Source organism: Solanum tuberosum, unplaced genomic scaffold (genome assembly GCF_000226075.1).
Source record: "Solanum tuberosum cultivar DM 1-3 516 R44 unplaced genomic scaffold, SolTub_3.0 scf00039, whole genome shotgun sequence".
Taxonomy (NCBI): domain Eukaryota; kingdom Viridiplantae; phylum Streptophyta; class Magnoliopsida; order Solanales; family Solanaceae; genus Solanum; species Solanum tuberosum.
The window spans coordinates 1349085-1365603 of record NW_006238968.1 but is presented as its reverse complement, the minus strand read 5'-3'; the positions used below and the strand labels follow the sequence as shown (position 1 = coordinate 1365603).

Below are 16519 nucleotides of genomic sequence, written 5' to 3'. Positions count from 1 at the left end.
TGGTATCTTATCATACTATATTATTTTAATGAATACAATGTTTGAATATCATTTTCTGTAGTTACATAATGTCAAACATTCAAATAATAAACGTACCAGAAAAGTAGGGTAGGAGGTAGATAAATGATGAAATATGATTATTAAATAATAAATAAAGGAAAAAATGAGAAGAAAATATTAAGGTAACGACGTGATCACACCAAATCGATCATTACATAAAATGGGTTTTTTCGTCATTACCTTACGATGAATTTAAACGATACGATACGATATATATTAAGTAACAATCAAAACAAACATCGTATTTAAACTAACAATACAACACAACAGGTGACAACCATCCAAACAAAGTTTTAATTATAATTTCACTAAATTATTTACTTATATATTTTAAGACAAAAGGGAGTGTTGGAGCAACACTAAAGTTAGTTTCATCGAGTTTGAGCGGTGAAAATGCTCGAGCTGTCCTTTTAGTATGATACCGGCGGTTTTACATCTTTATGTATTTATTTTCTTTACCAAATTGTAACTTTTAAGTACTTTTCGCAGTCATTACTTTGGGACGGAGGGAATAATTAAAGAAGGTGACATATTTTAAGTGATTAAAAGGAGTAATGGACCATGAGAATACCTACAAAAACTTTTCCAAAATTTGAGCTAAAAATATGTTCATGTACTTAATTAGAACATATCATAGTTCAAGCGTCTAGGTGAAATATACTAGTAAGTTCCAAATACTCTTTTTCAACTTCGAACTTCAAATATTGTGAAAACCGCCTACTTAGATTATAAAGAAAGGGGAATAAGCAAGTGTATCAATAAAATGTTCAAACATTAACATTAGATGGTGCTAATGACAAACTTGACATCCAAATCTTGAAACTCTGAAAGAGATGAATTCATAACTACAATCTTGTTAACTGATTACTTCACTTCTTTCTGGGAAATCACCAACATTTCTGTAGGTCTCGCATGAATCACCTCGAGTCACGAAAATACAGTTGACCAGACCTCATATTCAGGGAAAGAAAACAGTAAGTTTTTCAAATGTCTAGTTTAGGTAACTTATTCTGTGGCAGCTCTCTTAGCTCCAACGGCGAAGAACTCTGTAATGACTTCAAGGGGCATGCCCTTTGTTTCAGGAACTTTCAAGAAGACGAATACCCAAGCCACAGCACACACAACAGCATAGATGGCGAAGACACCTCCAAGTCCAATGGAGTTGAGCATAATGGGGAGCGAGTAGGTGACAATGATGTCTCCGATCCAAAAAGTAAGAGCACATATAGCAATGCAGATTCCACGAACGCTGGTGGGAAATATCTCAGAGCAGAGGATATTTGGGATAGGACCAAAGCCCATAACAAAGGTGCAGAAGTATACCACAACACTAACAGTGGAGATCACAGCGTGCATGACCTCACCCATGTTAATAACATTGCCAAGGACTAGTACAATAAGTGACGATAACAAGACGGGCAATGTAGCCAGCAAAAGCCACCTGGAGAAGAAACAGACAGTAAAACTTCTCTTAGACGGAAAGTCGAAAGAGTTAAAAATGCATGCTTCTAAAAGAATTAGATACTTTCATATATGCAGTTCACTCAACTTCAACATGGTCAAAGTCCAAGTAATAATTGAACAAAATACGTGATCAATAAGTTTAGCGTGAAAAGTCCCTTAATAGTTGAGAGGATGGGTTGTTGATTATTATCATTATGAAGTTTCGAACAATCCTGATCTTGTGAACTAACTTACTCTCCTGATGACTTATCTAAACTAAATAGGAAGTAATTTGTTTAACCCTATTTGTAAGGGTAGGATTGTTTGAACTTCAAAGATTTCTAGTCTTCAAAAGAAAAGACATTTTAGATGTTGAAAAGAACGGATCTTAGGCCTAACTCAACCCCAAAAGCTAGCTCCTCCAGATTGATTTAGTAACAAAAAACAGATCTAATCAGGAGGTAACTATGGTGTACGATGAGTAGACGACCGAGCAAGGGTTGATATGTTATCATTTTCATAGTTTCATAAACTATACAATTAATAGAATCGTGAATACCTTCTGCCAGCCAAGTCCATTAGTCTCATTGCAACACCAATGGTGGGAAGCATTAACAAAGTTGTGACAGCACTTATGAGGAAAGACGCAGAGTCTGAACCAATGCCCATATTCGATAGCAGAACTCCTACGCCTGCTTGTTCAAGAATTTGAGGAGTGTAATAAAGAACCCCGTTGATTCCGGAAAACTGTACAAGGACCAAAGTAAATCAGTAGCTGGATTGAAAGTAAATGGTTTAGTTCATATGCAAGATAAGGTGACAAAAGGGAGTTAATATTAAACACAACATATGAAGGTAAGAAAACTAATGAAGTTTTTTTGTCGAGTAGAACAACTAATGAACTACAACTTTTTTGTTTGACATAGTCTTGCAGGAGAACCTGCTCATGATCTTAGTTTCCTATGTACTTACGACTGCCTGATGACTTATCTTAACCAAATGGGAAGTAAGTAAGTTGCTTTTCCGATTTGTAAGGTAGGATTGCTTTAACTTCAACGATTTCTAGTCTTCAAAAGAAAGACAATTTAGATGTTGTAAAGAAATGGATCAGGAAGGATTGCCCAAGTCCATATAAGCATACCACCATCTGACAGATGTCACTAAGCCGGAACCTCATTTAATTATCAAGGCCAAACAGCAAGTTCATAGAACAACTTTTACCTGCTGAAGTATTTGAAGACCAACTCCAACAATCAGTGCATGCTTGACTCCTGGCTCAAGAAGTGCTTTCCAGACTGACTTCTTCGTAACAGTTTCAGATTGTGTCTCGATTGCTTCTTCTATAGACTGTTGACCCAAGAGGCTCTCAGCACGAAGAACAGACTGACTCACTAAAGCAGCAGCATGAATGAATTCACCTTGATCTGCATGAGTATCTCCTGGAAGAGAAATAATGGACCCCCGTCGTGATCCACTGCCTCCTTCTTCATGTAAATAGATCCTTTTGAGTGCTCCTTCCTTTTTCTCATCTTTTCTGTATGCTAGCTGCCAACCACCACCAATACCCATGCTGGCTTGCTCGCCGACGCCATTCGCCTGCATGAAATTGCTGCCTTGCCTCATGCTTAATGATGTTGGAGGTCCCATATTTCCTTCTGCATTTGTACCTTGACGTGAGAGCAGTGGGCTTCTCAGATTATCATCAGATTCTGCCCCAGAACCATCAGACATATGATTTTCCTCATCCTTTTGGCTTTCTTCATCCCAATTATCAGTTTTTCCTTGATTCTCTGTGATATTGAACATGCTGCCAACATTCGAAAAGAGCATGCTTCCCATCTCCGGCATCTTCTCATGAACACTGCCAAACAGAGTAACCAACGGATCCATAAGAGGCATGCTTTGGTTTGCCATACTCCCGTGACGGGAGACCAGGCCTAGAGTACTTTGTCCAGTGACAGGTTTTGCTATCCATGAAAGACCCTCTTCAGCTCCATATAACTTGATCTGATCTTTCTCATCCTGGTTGTCCACAAGTTCATTGTCCGGACCAATTATATACTCTTCTATAGATACTTCACCTCCAACACCTAAACCTTCCATCAACAATGCCATTTCGCCTGTAGATTGAGAAAATTCCATTAGACATCAGAATCCTGGTCTAGAGTGTTAAAACCAGAGGAAGATAATTAACTTCAAGTATGAAAAAGTGTAACCTGAACTTAAGAACAAAACCTTAAAGAAAAATATTGTAATAATTCAATGGAAATAATGTACACTTCTTTTTTATAACCGAGAAATCCCCTAGTGCTGTTGGTGTATGTGTCTGAAACTAGATGAATAATGAACTGGCCACTCTACCCTTCTCCACTTAAAATACCAGTTTCTTGTCTGCCACGAAGTTCGAAATCATGATGTGCACCTAACCCTTACTTCACACTTGCCTCTTACCACTAGACCAAAGCTCGGGGAGCGATGGAAATATTGTATATTTGTCAACAAATAGATGATAATGAACAAAAAGGATTTCACAACCAACATATAATCTGATAAGTAAGGCTTCAAAACAAACTTGTATCTTATGCATAGTTGGTTCTAGTGAAACAAGCCATTCAAAGAAACATTGCTGATTACACTAAAACCGAGAGGATCACAGAGTTAGCTCATTTGGCTCTTAAAAGTATTCTGAGGAGCAAATATATTCTCTCATACAACAAAGAAATAAGTTAATTGTGAACAAAGAAAGGAACCACGAGACAAACCTGAGACATCTTCCCTGCCACGTAGTCTCTGTAAAACTTGTTTAGCCTCCTTCATTCGACCTTTACTGACCAGCCACCTTGGAGATTCAGGTAAGTAAAACAATGTAAGAAAGAAGTAAGCAAGAGAAGGAATTGATAGAACCCCAAGCATTAGCCTCCAACTTGGTGCTTGTGTCAGTGACATTCCAAAAACCATGCAGTATGACAAAAACATTCCGAGAGAACCGGTGAACTGTGGAAATGTATTCAATTGCCCTCTTATTTCTGGTGGGGCAGTCTCGGATATATAGACAGGAACAAGTGTCACCGCAAGACCAATTCCAAATCCATCTAAGAGCCTTGCTAAAAGCAACACATAAACATTTGGAGCCCATAACATCACTAATCCACTGAGGAAATAAAGTACTGATGAAATTATAAGCATTGGACGTCTTCCAAGCATGTCCGATACAGGTCCCGAGAATGTTGTGATCACTGTTGCTCCAATTAGAGACATCGCAACAATTAGCCCTTCCATGGTTGGCTGTGTTTGCAAATTAAATTCCTTCTTGATGTAAAGAACAGATCCTGAAACAAAATAGACATTTTCTTTCAATAAGATCACTGTTCAAGTTGTGCTTCAACATGAATTCATTTGAAAAGAACAAGTTGAAGATTTGCGAGTAAAAACTAAGACAAGCTTTTTAATATTTCCAGCATTTCAAAAGTGCTGAAGTTCTGTATGTGCAAATCAAAGAACAAGAATGTACTGAGGTAAAACCTGCTATCGTTGCATTGTCCCATCCTTGCAACATGTTGCCAATGGCAGCAGCAAGTGCAATAAGCACAGCTCCTCTCATCCTTAATAATTCAGATTCTTGATTTTATGTAGAAAAAATGAATTTCCAACTTCTCCTAATTGGAGCACCTGCATTCAGAACATGATAGTAGATTAGACTGAATCTTGAAAAACACCGCTAGGCCCCATCTATAGAATATGCATAATTGCAAAATATCAACATGATTAATATAACCAGTCAATGCAAAACACACGGTTGTGTTCCTGAATCAGAACTAGAACAAACAGAAAGATCCTAACTTAAGACTTCCATAAGTTTCCTGTGCTACATTTGCAACCATAAAACCGAACTGATAAACTTTTGAAACCCGCTTCCATAAAGATTCAAGAAAACGAGATACTTGAATCGAGAAAGAACCTAAAAACATATAGAGAGTGCGTAGTCATGAATCTGCAAATAGAGATTAACAGATCTAACTACATTACTCTAAAAGCATATGGACGAAAGGAAATGTCACAGCCTCATTGCACTATGATTCTCTTACATTAGCAAAAGACAACTAATCCAAGAATAGATTAGGAAACTTCGAAAAAAGAATGGCAAAAGCAGAATTCAGGATACAGATAAAGAAACAATTAAAGGCTATCAGAACTGGAAATTCTTGCTAAATTCCACATGTTTCAGCTTAAAATGTAATGAAAGACAAAAACTTTATAAAGAGACAATTGGTCTGGGAACATTCAAAGAAAAGAACTTTTAAGGGAACCCCAATTGCGTAAAGAAAACAGAGGTATGCCTTTCAAAGACCCAACAGACCCTTAAGAGTAGATCTAACTACATTACTCAAGTTCGAGCCCTGCAGGTACGAAGTTATTTTTATTAGGGAGCACTATACTCCCAATGTGAGACTTCCACACGAATCTGGATTTTGTCGGGCCCCAATGTAGGTACCGGACACCGGATTAGAAACCAAACAAAAAACTACATTACTCAACTGCATATGAATGAAGGAAATGTCACAGCCTCATACCAAAATGATACTTTTAAACTAGCAAAAACAACTAATCCAAGAATAGATTTAAGAAATGATTAAACAGAAAAGAATGGCAAAAGCAGAATCAAGATACCAGGGAGAAACACAGAAAAAACCAAAACTGGAAAATCTGGCTAAATTCCACATGAAAAGCTTAAAACATCAAGAAAGACTGAAACTTTATATAGAGACAATGGGGTATGGAAACATTCAAAGAAAGAATGGCAAGCACAAAAGGCAAGAATGGCAAAAGCAGAATTCAAGATACAAATAGCAAAAGCAGAATCAAGATATCTGGTAGAAACAGAGAAACAAAGAAGCAGCTAAAATACTACTAGAACTAGAAAAATCTTGCTAAATTCCACATGAAAGACTCAAACTTTATATATAAATCCCCACATGGCAAACCCCAATTGCTCTTTTCAAAGAGAAAGTAAATGGGGTTTGTTAAAAGTGAGTAAACATTAATGTAGCAATCATAAAAGACAAGAATGGCAAAAGCAGAATTCAAGATACCTGAGAGAAACAGAGAAAACAAGAATCAGTTAATGGCTACCAGAACTGGTTAATCTTGCAAAATCCATATGAAAGACTGAAACTTTATATAGAGACAATGAGTATAGAAACATTCAAAGAAAGTAACTTTAAGAAAACCCCAATTGCTCTTTTGAAAGGGCAAGTAAATGGGGTTTTATTAAAACTGAGTAAAAAGACAGACTTTTGAATAAGACACCATATGATTAAAGAGATGGGATCTTAAAACCAGTTAAAAAGGGGATGATGTGACCAAGGAACGTGCTTAGCTGATCTGTTTCCATAACCATAATTCATTATTATATGAATACTATCTTTTGGAAAGATTCATAATTTTGGTGAGTAGACATGACAGTGAGGATCTGTAATATTTCTTTTCTATTCTCAGCACATATCACTTCCCATATTTACCTATATTCTTCTACTTCAAATCTTGATTTGGAGCCATTTAGACAATTTTAATTGGAAAAAAAGTTTACTCTATTTGATGTTTTTTTAAAGTACTAAGAAAAGATTCAAATTTGCTGGTGTACATTGATTTTTTATGATATCATTTCATATTTGTCTTGTTATAAAAGGATCTTTCAGTCTTAAATGTGTTGGACATCTTACTTAACGTTTCAAATTCTTCGAGAAAAAGAATTGAAATTTATCTTCTCAAATTTTCATCTTTGTTTAAACAATAACATTATTAACATATTCAGTGTAATCTCTTACGCGGAAAAGATTGAAATTTGTTAATTTACATGGAATTTTTAGGAGATCCTTTCATATTTGTCTTTGTTATATAAGGATCTTTGGTTTTAAATGAGTTGGACATCTGAACTTCACGTATTCAAATTCTTCGAGAAAAAGATTCAAAATTTATCCTCTCAAATTTTCATTATTGTTTAAACAATAGTATTATCAACATATTCAGTATGGTCTTATGCGGCAAAGATTTAAATTTGCTAATGTTCATAGAATTTTTAGCATATCTTTTCATATTTGTCTTTGTTATAAAAAATCTTCCGTCGTAAATGAGTTAGACTTTAAGTATCTAAATTTTTTGAAAAATTAAATAAATTAGAATTTACCTTTTTTAATTTTGATTATGATTTAAGCAATAAGAATATCAACATATTCCCTGTAATTTTATTAGTAGAATCTAAAACGCTAGCAGAGTCGCAAACCTTCCAAGTTTTTTGTGTATTTAGTACTGAATATTCACATGGAAAAGATTCAAATTTGCTCATGTGCATTGAATTATTAGCATATTCTTTTATATTTGTCTTTGTTTAAAGAGGATTTTCGAGGAACTTCACCTGTTCAAATTCTTCGAGAACAAAATCAAAGTTTACCCTTTCAAATTCTGATTATGATTAAAAATTATTCTAAAATTGGAGCTTTGTTAAGTGTCATGGACAAAAAGAAACTTTTTCTAACCGCGAAAAAAAGATTAGATCAAAATTATAATGGACGATAAAATTGAGCAATTTCAAATAGAACAAAAATAGATTTAAACTTTTTTCACTGTTATATTTTCTTAAGGAGGTTTGAGAGTGTAATTCACGACTTTTACCTTATGATATCTTTGGCGGAATTGTAATAAAGTCGTGCATTAACAACATACGCTCCCTACGAAGGATTAATCTATATTCAGGGCTCGAACTCGAGACCTCTGATTAAGAGAGGAGCAATCCCTATAATTCTTGAAATACATATTTTCAAAATAAAACTTCTACTCCATGTCCATTGTATCGAGGAGATTTATTTGAAGAGCTTTTGGTTATGAATGAATAGGCATGTGGGAACAACATTGCTTGCATTGATTCAATTGATTTGAAGTGGCGGTTATACTAAACATACATATACGAGCTTGAAATAAATCTTAGTAGACTTTCATTAGGGTTGTTCATCATTTTCTAAGTACGTGTTTATTGACTACTGGTAGTAGTATATATTTCCTTCGTCTAACAATAGTTGTCTATTATATTATTTTAGGATGTCTGATAATATTTGTCCACTTATGAAATCAATGGATAATTTTACACTTAGTTCCTAATTTATCCTTTAATTATAGTTATTATTTTTTTACATTTTTTAAGACATTGTATTTATTATATTCAAATGGTGATATAGTAAAATTACCCTTCTATTTATAGTTTTTTAAGAAGTGCAAAGTCAATAGTGAACAAGTATTGTTGGAAAGAGCGAATGTATGTTAGCTTATCATAAGTTACTTTATATTTATTAAATATAACAATTTATAACTTAAGTAAATTGAGACTTAATTAATGGTATTGAAATTGAATCCAAATTTTGTAATAATCAATTTTTTTTTATTTGAAGTCATTTTTGATAGAAAAAATATTAGTTAATATTCTTTTCAAATACATCAACGATTTATTATATATTTTAGCAGTCTTATCTAATACATTTGCCTATAAATTAGTTTCAACACAGAGAGTAATTTTTAGCGCTTCATATTTATCAATTATTTTCAACGCGATTCGATTTCTTTTTCCCTGAAATCACCTTAAATCATTTTTTTTTAAATAAAGTATTTTTGGAAAATATTCTTGTTTGTTGGGAATTGTTTGTTGAATGGTGACAAAAAAAGTTCCCTATTAATTGATTAAAACAATGCTCCCCTCTCAAGAATCACATGATGTCTTTTTCTTCTATTTTAGGTGGGGTGGAGTATTAATGCAATATAAATTCGATAAAATTCAATAACTTAAGTTTAATTTTTTTATTTTTATCAAACAACCTAATATATATAAGTATTTCTTTTTGTACAATGCAATAAATAAATATATAAATATATGCTTCAAAACTCATAAAAATTCTGATTTTGCTGGACATGAGACAGTTGAAATATGAACTTCACATTTGTTGTCATATATCACTTTTCGAGAATCAATTTAATTAACTTTTATAGCTAAATTAAATTAATTTGATATTTTAAAATTAAATTTATATATTTAAAAATTATACGAAAAATGCTATAAATTTTCTCATATTAATATAATAAAATATTTATATTTTAAAATGTTAATTAAAATTTTATATTATTTTTAACTAAAAGAAAATTATGACAAATATTTTAAAACTAAAGAAATCCCTTCTAAAAGAAACAAAACTTACCGATCTTCTAAAAGGATGTTGACGACAAATAAAATCTACATAAACATCACATCACGTCAAGAAAATAATAATAAAATAAAAAAAAAGGTTCTAATTTGATAATGGTTTATTATGTCAGTGGATCTGTTATTATTTGAATTTTCAAATCTAATAATTTAGGTTGTGATGATATGAATGGCGATTTCTTAATTCTTGATTTAAATTTTAAAATATTAGATTGAGTCATTTATTTGTACAGTCAAAATTTTTTGTAACAATATTATTTATATAATATCATTTCACTGTAACAAATTAACAATCAAATATTTTCTTGTATTATATTTAACCTTTTTATATTAATTTTTAGCTATAACAACAATAACTATTTTTATAACATGTTTTTTCTTTATAAAAAAGTTACCTTTCCAGAATATCTTCTTAGAAATAGAATCTCTCTTATTCAAAAATAGTTTTAGAGATCAAATATTTTGATATATTAAATTATTTATGATGATTAATTACAAAAATATATATTTCCATCATTAAAAGATTTCTCTCTTTATTAGCTTAGGATTTGACATTTTTTGCTCACAACAATTAAATATTATTTAACTATCATTAAAATATTTTCTATAAAGATGCAAGTTTACGCTATTTATCTACTTTCATTGACTACCGTTAATATAGCCATTGACCATTGTCAATTATTAGTTTATATATATTACCATACGTGACTTACATCAGTTATAAGTTTATAACTATACTGCAAATCACCACAATTAATCATCAGTTGCAACCCTCATTAATCACCATTATAAATATATATAGCCAACCGTCATAATTAACTATGACTATAGTTTACAACCATCCGCAAATTACTACTATTAGTCATCACCATTACTGGTTACTACGGACAACTATCATCACTAGCCATGTACCACCAATATATATTTTAAACTTTTTTATTGATATAATATTAGATTACTTTAATATTTTATTTAAATTTTATATTGACTAACTTTATAGCTAATTTCCTTATATATTATTTCTTAATAGAGGCTGGCCTGCATGTCTTAGATTTCATACCATCGTGCACAATAGTAGTAGTAATCATCTTTTATGATTTTTATTTTTCAAATAAATATTTACTAAAAAAACAACTTTTAATAAAATAAAAGAAACTTATATTCAACGTATATCTTATATATTGTCCTCCTCATACTTATGTCAAGCACACATGGAATGATAGAATCAGTGTCACAATCAAGCTAGTACCAATTAATTAAATTTGAAATTGATGACATAGTAATAATAATAATAATAATAATATTAGGAATTAAAGACCAAAAATAAATAGGTTTATAATACTTTTGGCATTTTATTTATTGGTAAATTCTAATTTTAATGTTTATGATATAAATATATATACCTTTATTGAAAACACGAAATATGTTTAGTCAGATAATCATAAAAATTTAAATAAAAATTTAATATTAATTTAAATAAAAATTTAATATTAATTGAAGTTAACTTTGTTCTTACTATCTACATTGTTCGAACTCTTCAAAATTTACTCACATTTGAATTCTCCGATATGCATTATTTTTGAAGTATTTAATATATATTTATTGACATTTTTAAAGAATACAAATAAAATAACGTAGAACCCAAACTTTAATATAAACATTAATTCAAAGGTCTCTCTATCTATCACTTTTCCCAGGGAAGATATGTATATAATGTCCAAACACATAAAGACAGATTAGAAAATACAAAATTTTAAAATACAACAAAATGACTAACACTTTAAAATAATAGATATTGCTACTAGTTAATATCAGTAAAAACAAAAGTGTTGTATTCAACATTCATCAGCTTTGTTGCTATACTAATTAACTAAATATGAATTTATTTAAGTTATAACAGGTGTAGTTTAACCTGTAGTAATGGCTACCTAGTTAAGGGGTCGGAGACGGATAGGATCGAAGAGTCCATTCAAATCTTTTTGGTAGAAAATTATATCATAGTAGTAAATGTTAAACCCTCATTAGCTACTTCAGATATTTACTTTTTCATATTTTGAATCCTTCTTAATCCTAATTCCGTTACTGTCTAGTTATCACTTCTATATATAAGGTGAGAAATTACCATTCTAATTGTTTGTCTTACTTTCTTTTTGTCAGTTTAAAAAAAAACATGTCTTTCCTGTTATGAAAATTCCTTAATGCTAACTTTTGACATGACATTTTCAAGATCACAATGTTAATATGAAATTTTAATATATTCTACCTGTGTACATATTTTTAGTTTAAGACCACAAGATTTAAAGATCTTCTTTATTTTCTTAAACTTCATATAAAATCAAAATCACATAAACAAATTAAAACATACATGGTACGAATATACAAATTTATCTGTAATTATTTCAAAAGGATTCAGTTATATACATATTTTTATACTGTCAATGCTTACATAGAACTTAAATTTTATAATCATAAGTATTATTTTATGAATTTTACGATTATTGTATGACCAGTAAAAATATATAGAAATTTATAATTATTATTATTATTTAAAGGAAGCAGATCGATGCTGATCGATCTTGACCATCATCTTTGACTATGTCTCTGACTTGTAAACATGATTGAATAATTTTCTTTTATTTGTCATATTTCTCGTTACGAAAATTAATTTGATTTATTTTTAGAAATAATATTTTAAATTTAGATTTTTAAAAATTATATAAAAATATTATAAGTTATAATTATCTCATTTCATATTAATTAAAATTTATATTATTTAACTTTTGAAAAAAATAATATGACAATTTAACAGAAATGGAGGGAGTAAAATTAGTTTTTATTTTTTTATTTTTATAATGAAGTAGTTGTATATATAGATCGTGACAAGCTACTGAAAAAGACGTGAACATGTTTCATATACTTTCATTAATGACAAGAAAAAAAAGAGTAATTAAAGAAAATACATTCTTAATTAAATATGTAATATCTTAAACTAAGTACGGTTGAATGAATTTAGAGAGAAATTAAATATTATTTCCTCTGTTTTTAATTTGTTTATGTTGTTTTGATTTGATAGGAAGTTTAAGAAAGTGAATAAGATTTTGAAATTTTGTCGTTGTAAATTAAAGATATGTAGAATATATCGAAAATGTATATAACCTTATGGTCATAAACATATGAAAAAATTGAAGCTATAGAGTTATCAAAAAATGAAAAGAGACATTCTTCTTAAAACAGATAAAAAAAAGTAAGACAAACAAATTGAAGCGGAGAAAGTATATATAGTATCATTAATAATATTTTTGGTTTGTGCATTTTGATTTTTACTTCTTTGTTATCTACTCCAACCGTTTAATTACCCATGTGTTATATCAACTTGTATTACTATTTCATTTTAAATGGTGATATGATTATAAAAATAGCTTAAGATAACATATTTTCACATAAAAGGATAAAAACACACATTTTAATTAATTATACTTAAGTCAGATATTATAAGAACAAAATTAAAATTTATCAATAATTGAAGAGTCAAAAAAATTATTATTCCTTTATTCCATATAAACTTAATTTTTTCATTATATTATACTATTATAGATTAATATTCTCGTCTTGGCTGGTTATTAGATGATTAATATTGTTAAAAACAAAAATTGTAAGTCATCAAATAATCTTTACTTACTAATTCAAAATCTAAAACCAAATCAATGACATGTATGCAACAAAATATTCTAGTACTATATAATTATAATTGTTGTCTTCTTCTTAATTCTTATAGTGATTAGATCAACCTTAACTTAGTTGGATCTACGTGGATATCACCAATAATTTTTGGATTTATAATTTACTAGTAAATGTCTACGAGTGGTATTAGCACTATTTTTGTAAAAAAAAATTGTTCTTAGATTTTAATTATTATCTGTGTTTTTTAAGTAAAATTAATTTTTTAGGTCATTTCTAATATTTTTAAAAAAAAAACTGAAAAGGTCATTTTTCTTCTATTCATTTTGTAAGTGGTCAAGAAATTTTAATTAATTTATTTTTTGTGCTCCAATTATCACATTATTTTATTATTATTACTATTCTTTCCATTGTAAGTTGTGTACTAATCTCCATTAAATTTTACATTATTCCGTTATTATTGCTTTCATTTCTATATTTCCTTTCAAACTGCTGGAAATTAAAATGCATTGTTTTAAGCCAATGATCTATCAGAATTCAGAAATAGTATCTCTATTTTTACGAGGTAAAAATAAAGATCTCATACACTTTTACTTATAAAATTACATTGAATATTATTGTTATTGTTATTGTTATTGTTGTGTCTCTATTCCACGTCATGGCATCATGTATTTGGAAGAAAACCAAAAAAAGTTAAATGAAAGATTAATCATATATATATAAATCTCCGAATTCACAAATAGTATCTCTATTCTTACGAGATAAAAATAAAGGTTGCATACACTCTATTTTTTTCAGACATCATTTATAAAATTACACTGATTATACTATTATTATTATTGTTATATCTCTATTCCTCATTGTCATGGCATATTGATTTGGAAGAAAACCAATAAAATTAAATGAACGATTAATCATATATAAATTTCCAAAATAATACATAAATGTATTGCTATAATGCCACTGCTACGCCTTTTTAATTCAATCTTTCACCGCAAAGCACATACAGTTCATCTAAATACATGATTAATAGTATGTATAATCAATTTATATGTAATCAGTATCAAAGCTGATATGATTTTTTTCTTCTCAATATGAATTCTAAAACTGGTATGAAAATGGTATATATCTCTTTATCTAAGATTTGTATATATTTATTCTTTTTGAATTCCTTTATAAAATTACATTGAATATATTTATTATTATGTTGTTGCATCTCTATTCCTCGCTAGAGGTGTTCATGGATTGGTATGGGTCAGTTATTGATCAAAACTAAAATCAAGTCAATTTAATTGATTTTTAAATTATCAATATCAAACCAAATCAAATCTAATATACATTTATCAATTTGGTTGTTATCGATTTCAGTTTGGTTCGATTCGGTTATTCGTTATTAACCATACACAAAAATAAAATGAATGATTTATTCAAAGAGGGAAAAAAAGACAACAATTCATTTCAAACGAAAAAATAGTTAGACCGACTGACATTACATAACTTTTAATCACTAAATTTACTGTGAATAAAGCTACAAAATTCACCATTTTGGCCTAGAAGGAAGAACAATGACATTCCTAGTCCTACAAAAAATTGTCATAGACATTCATATGCATGAAATCAATAAGATAAATATTGTCGTCTCGGGCGTTTTTGCTTTCATAAAGAAATTATAAAAAAATATGATGAAAATATATATAAGAAATTTAAAATTATTTATAAAAATAATATATTATGTATATATAATAATAAAATATATGTATGTAATTTGTTGGTTCGATTTTTTTAAAACAAAATCGTCACCAAATCAAATAATATCGATTTATAAAATTCTAAATTAAACCAAATTCAAATAAAGTAAATTTATTTAATCAATTTGATTCATTTTTCGATTGGATCAATTTTCATCTAAACCATATGAACACCCCTATTAAATCCTCCCCATGGCATCATGTATTTGGAAGAAAATCAATAAAATGAAAGAATCATATATAAATCTCTAAAATAATAGAAAATAATATTGCAAATAAGGCCATTGCTACAAGTTTAAAAAGGCCCAAATGTCTTTATTTTGGGTGTTGTTTAATTGTTTCCTTATAATATTTGAAGTAATCAAAAAGGGTCAAAAATATCTCTAGCTAACATTGAAATATAAATAATTTTTTGAGATTGCGAATTAAGGTAGAAGATTAGAGTGAGTTGAGGGTTGCCTCGTTTTCAAGCAAGATAGGCTTGGTGGGTAGTTTGAGGCTCGATATTGATTTCTCCACGCATACCAATAATGTTAACATTTTTTCTTGTCCTTTAATATCGGTTATTACCTGATGTTTCATGTGATTTAATTATCACATCATTTTGCTCTAAATGTTATATACGCTTTTCGTATTATTTGCTATGACTTAGTTACTATTATGTGCAGAAAATCCTTTTAGAGAGACGCATATTGTCATTGTTATTCTGTAGGTTATTTGTTTATTTGATAATTTGTGTCATTCAAATTAAAAAAGCTTACCATATAATAATTGATGTAATTAATTGTCAAGAATTACATAAGAGTTTATAAAAGTTAAAATAATACACCCAAGTAAACAATGAATAATTTTACCATCCATCGAAATTTCTAAATTTTGCACCATTTATTTGATGCATACCTAAACTATTTTTTGTTCTAATTATCCTTGAATTTGATAATTTGATAGCTTTAGCCCCTTAAATCCCGACGTGATGAAGAGAATGAATATATCTTTTTTAGGCGTGTGAGAGTGAAAATATTTAAAAAATCTACTCACATCAAAGTATTTTTATATCGTTAATCAAACTATAAACATGATAAAGTTTATTTGTTCCAAATTATGTAGTATTATTTTTCTTTGAGAATGAATGTTTGAAAAAACCAAAACATTCATGTGTGATTTTAAGACATTAAAAAAAGTATATAATATAATTTTTCTTATTAGAAATATCTTTTTTACCTTTAATAAAATAATTTCACCACACAAATTTTTAAATATTTTTTTATTACAAGTCAAATATTATCACATAAATAAATAAGGAAACAGTATATTACGACGTCGTTTAGCTCTTTTACATAAACCCTGT

The 16519-nt window shown here is 29.5% G+C and overlaps 1 protein-coding gene across 2 annotated transcripts; it reads right to left on the bottom strand.

The window, feature by feature from the left end:
* Window positions 1-764: 764 nt before the first annotated feature.
* On the bottom strand, window positions 765-7064 carry LOC102599888 (monosaccharide-sensing protein 2-like). Of its 2 annotated transcripts, none has more exons than XM_006343258.2 (6): window positions 7023-7064; window positions 5026-5172; window positions 4266-4832; window positions 2725-3623; window positions 2063-2250; window positions 765-1501 (listed from the first exon to the last, which is right to left on the bottom strand). In XM_006343258.2, the coding sequence occupies exons 2-6, from the start codon at window positions 5102-5104 to the stop codon at window positions 1066-1068; spliced, it is 2169 nt and encodes a 722-aa protein (XP_006343320.1). In that variant the 5' UTR covers window positions 5105-5172; window positions 7023-7064; the 3' UTR covers window positions 765-1065. The 2 variants fall into 2 exon arrangements, with proteins under 2 accessions (XP_006343320.1, XP_006343319.1); XM_006343257.2 differs by lacking the exon at window positions 7023-7064 and adding an exon at window positions 6594-7003.
* Window positions 7065-16519: the final 9455 nt, after the last annotated feature.